General features: G+C 45.7%; 1 protein-coding gene across 1 annotated transcript; it reads left to right on the top strand.

Moving 5' to 3' along the window:
• The first annotated feature begins 548 nt into the window (after nt 1–548).
• On the top strand, nt 549–4,316 carry LOC108773436 (uncharacterized). The gene is made up of 2 exons (XM_018539246.1): nt 549–2,054; nt 2,184–4,316. The coding sequence occupies exons 1-2, from the start codon at nt 549–551 to the stop codon at nt 4,314–4,316; spliced, it is 3,639 nt and encodes a 1,212-aa protein (XP_018394748.1).
• The last annotated feature ends 763 nt before the right edge of the window (nt 4,317–5,079 follow it).

The raw sequence follows: 5,079 nt of genomic DNA on the forward strand, positions 1-5,079 counted from the left end.
CATTCGCCGTTTACGCAACATCGTATTTTTTGGTCCTTCGAGCCGGATACTCTAAGTCATCCGCGTTCACTGGAGATACAACCATCAATAAGTGGAACTTCCATCGCCAAGGAAGGAAGGTATCCCGCCATCCACGAGCAAGGATTCCACGTCGAAGGAAGGAAGGTATCTCGCCGACAACGGCGGAACTTCATCCAAGGGGAAGCAGGAAGGAATCCCGTCGACAACGGCGGAACTTCGTGCGAGGGGAAGGCATTCCGTCTCTGAGGGACGAAACCCCCCGCCATCCTCTACTCATCTCAACGCTCGAGCGCGGCTCATAACCTCAAGGTGTCAGAGCTACGGACCACGAGCTGCATTCTCATCGTCAGCTGCCACCATCATTCAGAGGCACGCCGAGGACAGCACATTCGAGGCCGCTTCCACGAGGAGGTCACCACCGGAAGTCGTCAACAAAAGCGCGGCTGCGCAGTACCGGTAAGGAAAACTGTGCGCGGTAGTGCCGACGAAGTTCCTTGTTACGTCTGTTTCAAGCAGGTTAGCTCGCGATGACGTCTGCGCAAGATATCAGTGTGCTCAAAAAACATAGAGCGATCGTTAAAGGCGCGTGCACGCGGATTCACACATATATCGACGCGATTTCTTTTGCCACTCCGGCTATCGCTGCTCAACTTGAGGAACGTAGAATCAAGTTAGACGAATATTGGTCACAATACAACGCAATACAAGCGGAGATAGAATTGCTTGACGAAAATGAGGGCAATGACCGGATCGGCTTCGAGGAAGCGTATTATTCGCTTTGCGCAAAGATTCGCGAACTTCTTAATCCATTATCAGCTCCGCGGGCGCAACCGACACAACCGTATTCACCGTCTACGTCGAGCGCATTCAATCGATCGGAAAATCATTGCAGTGTTAGATTGCCCAAGTTGAATCTTCCAACGTTTTCCGGCAAATACGATGAATGGTTTCCATTCTACGATTCATTTAATTCAATTATACATTCAAACGCGTCAATCAGTGACGTACAAAAGTTACAATACTTAAAGTCTACACTTACCGGTGACGCGAGTGGCGTAATCAGTGCATTAGAAATTTCCGCCGCAAATTATCAAATAGCATGGGATATTTTAAAGGAGCGTTATGATAACAAACGAATGATTGTTCACACGCACATTAAAGCAATATTAGATTTACCCTCGCTCACCAAGGAAGATTCAACCGAGCTGCGTCGAATCGCGGACGGGGCAATCCGACATGTTCAAGCCCTCAAGGCACTTAAATGTCCCACGGCGCACTGGGACGATCTGTTAGTATACATTCTAACCTCAAAATTCGATCCACGTACATTACGAGAATGGCAGTCCTCTTTAACAGGTACTGAAACTCCCACATTTAAACAATTTAACGATTTTATTTCTCAACATTGTTTGGTGTTAGAGACCACAAACAAGGTCAGTCTCGCTTCCAAGGACACCAACAAAAATTCACAAACCAACGCAAAACGACAATCTACATGTGCAGCAACAGTCAAATCCAAGTGCAACTATTGCAAGGGCGAGCATCCCATGTATTATTGCAAGGAGTTTTTGGCACTGCCAATCAAGCAACGGGCGGTAGAGGTACGCAATCGCAAACTATGCGTCAACTGTCTCCGCTTTCCGATGCATTCATTGGACAAATGCACATCTAGAGGTTGCAAAATTTGCAATATCAAACACAATACGTTGTTGCATACGAGCACCAGCTCGGCGGAGGATCACTCCGGCACTTCCGGCACAGGGGAATCAAGCATACAAAATTCCACGACAGCCGTGACGACACATTCGTCGAACATTCAAGGCAAAGATCACATAATGCTTTCCACAGCTGTGGTCAATGTCATAGCCTCCGATGGCACATCACATTCATGTCGAGCTTTACTAGATTCAGGATCTCAAGCAAGTTTCATTTCTAGACAACTCGCCGCAACTCTTGGTTTACCACTACGCCCGCTAAACGTCACAATATCTGGTGTCAACAGTACCTCATCAAATGCTACAATGGCAACCAAGGTAACACTGCAATCCAGATTAAATTCTTATTGTAGGACGATAGACTGCATAGTAACAGAGCGGATAACCGAGAAGCTTCCACTGACTACTTCAAGGCGTGGAGACTACAACATTCCTTGAAACCTCAAGCTAGCGGACCCCCATTTCAACGTTTCCTCCAAGGTCGACATTTTGATCGGAGCAGAAATATTTTGGGAGCTACTTTGCATAGGACAAATCGAGGCCACTCACAGCCATCCAACTCTACAAAAAACGAGACTAGGATGGATTCTGGCTGGACGTCGCAGCATCACAGCGGCGCCTGCAGAAAACGTGCGAGCATTCACCACAGTCATATCCAATGCTCAACTGCACGATCAACTAACACGGTTCTGGCAAATTGAACATCTCGACAATCAAGTCGTAAACAACAAGGACGATGCTTACTGCGAGGAGCATTTCGAAGCCAACGTGGACCAGAACGAACAGGGCAGATACATAGTAAAACTTCCAATCAAGGAAGAATTAATCGGCAACCTTGGCAACACAAGGGACATCGCATTACGACGCTTACAAGAAACAGAGCGTCGGTTCATACGAGATCCCAACTTAAGGGACCAATATGTCCACTTCATGGACGAATATTTAAAACTAGGACACATGAAGGAAGTCAGCGTGTCTCCACTTGAGGACACAGCATCTTTCTACTTGCCTCATCATGGCGTCTTCAAAGGCGCTAAACAATCATCCAAGATTCGTGTCGTTTTCGACGCTTCAAGTAAGAGCGACACAGGATTATCATTAAACGACGTCTTGAGAGTCGGCCCAGTGGTGCAGCAAGACTTGATGTCAATCGTGATGCGATTCCGCACCTTCGTTCACGCTTTGATCGCAGACATCATAAAAATGTACCGACAGGTGCTCATACACCCTTCGCAAACATCTCTTCAAAGAATTTTGTGGCGCAGCGACTCCAAGGCGGACATCAAAACATACGAACTGATGACAGTGACCTATGGCACATCATCGGCTTCTTTTCTCACAACCAGATGCATCAAACATCTAGCCGATCATCACTCATCCACGTTTCCCATTGGATCAGCGTGTATAAGGCGCGACTTCTACGTCGACGATCTACTGACCGGTGCAGACACCGTCCAAGAAGCGGAGACTCTTCGAGATGAAACGATCAAACTATTAAGGCTAGGCGCATTTGAGCTTGGAAAATGGACTTCCAACACCCCGGAATTGCTGGACGCAACACTCGACAAAAATGACAAACCCGTTGTCATCGACGACGACGAAAGCGCCCACATCTTGGGGATCAAATGGAACGCCAACACAGACACGTTACATTTTTCATACGACCCTGTCATGTCACATGACACAATCTCAAAACGGAAAATTCTATCGGACGTTTCCAAATTATACGATCTACTTGGTCCAATCATCGTCATCGCCAAGTTGATACTACAAGATCTCTGGCGAGCAGGCATCGATTGGGACGAGTCAGTTCCTCAGAACTTACACGACGATGGATTAATCAAAGTTGGAGGTCGATTAAGGCATTCAAATCTAACACAGGACGCGCGTCACCCGGTGCTGCTACCGAAAAACACGAGCTATCAAGACGAATCATCACGCAAGCACATGTACAATGCCGGCACCCAGGCAACGATGGCCGCCGTCCGACAGCAATTTTGGCCTTTATCATTGCGATCTCTAACACGAAAAATCATTTTAAGGTGCGTTAAATGCTTCAAGGTTAAGAATGTTCATTCAGAAACCATTATGAGCTCCTTACCTCCTAGTCGCATCACTGTTTCCCGACCATTCTCGTATTGCGGCGTGGATTACGCCGGTCCGTTAACTCTGCGAGAGGGAAAACGCAGAAACGCGCATACTCACAAAGCATACATCGCCATGTTCGTATGCTTCGCTACCAAAGCGGTACACATAGAACTAGTCAGTGATTTAACCACCGACACGTTTTTAACAGCCTTCAAAAGGTTCATATCGCGCAGAGGAAAGCCTTCCCACATGTGGTCAGACAATGGCACTACTTTCGTAGGTTCCCGTCATCGTTTGCGCGAATTCTCTAATTTTCTCGAAAAAGAGTGCACACAAAATGAAATCCAGTTATTTTTGCGCGAACAGCGAATAACATGGAACTTCATACCACCCAACGCTCCACATTGTGGAGGACTCTGGGAAGCCGCGATAAAATCGGCAAAATTCCATTTATATCTGTTGGAAAGTTGTAATTTTCATCAGGCTAATTGACGATAGATGGCATGATTAATTCATCGAGTAGATGGCACTATCTTTCGATAGTCAGATTAACGAAATTTGAACATCGTTGATGCTCGCCCCTTTTCCTAGCGGACCATGGTGCCGAACGGTTGTGTGTGAGCTGTGTGCGATTGTAAGGCCTTGCAACGATGATCTGATTTCGTTACAGATAAGTTTAATATAAGAAACTGTACTAAAGTATATGCACAAAAGTCATTATTTCTGTAAGATGTTTATTATAAGCGATTTGTTATATTAATGCTTTTGTTGTATTATGCTTATGTAATGATTTATGGTATTCTATTTCCTTCAGAAGTTCATTCATTAAATCTAAACGATTTGATTGATGTGTATTGTCTTTCTTTGATTAAGCTTAATTAGATGAGTTAATACTGCTCATTAAATTTAACAATATCGTATAATCGGCAATGCTCATCTAACTTTCGAAGAGATGCAGACTATTTTGTGCGATGTAGAAGCGATATTAAATTCACGGCCCATCGCTCCATTGAGCGAAGATCCCAATGACCTCGCTTACTTGAGCCCCGGACATTTTCTAATCGGCACTACCGTAGACAGTTTTCCTTGCCACGATTTGAGCGACATAAGCGAAAACAGGCTCGTTCGTTGGCAACGCGTAGAACAATTAAGGCAACATTTCTGGCGACGGTGGAGTTCAGAATACCTCCACACCTTACAAGCGCGTTCGAAATGGAAGATTAGCAAGGGGGATCAATTAAAGATCGGTCAAGTC

Source organism: Cyphomyrmex costatus, unplaced genomic scaffold (assembly GCF_001594065.2).
Source record: "Cyphomyrmex costatus isolate MS0001 unplaced genomic scaffold, Ccosl1.0 scaffold209, whole genome shotgun sequence".
Classification (NCBI taxonomy): domain Eukaryota; kingdom Metazoa; phylum Arthropoda; class Insecta; order Hymenoptera; family Formicidae; genus Cyphomyrmex; species Cyphomyrmex costatus.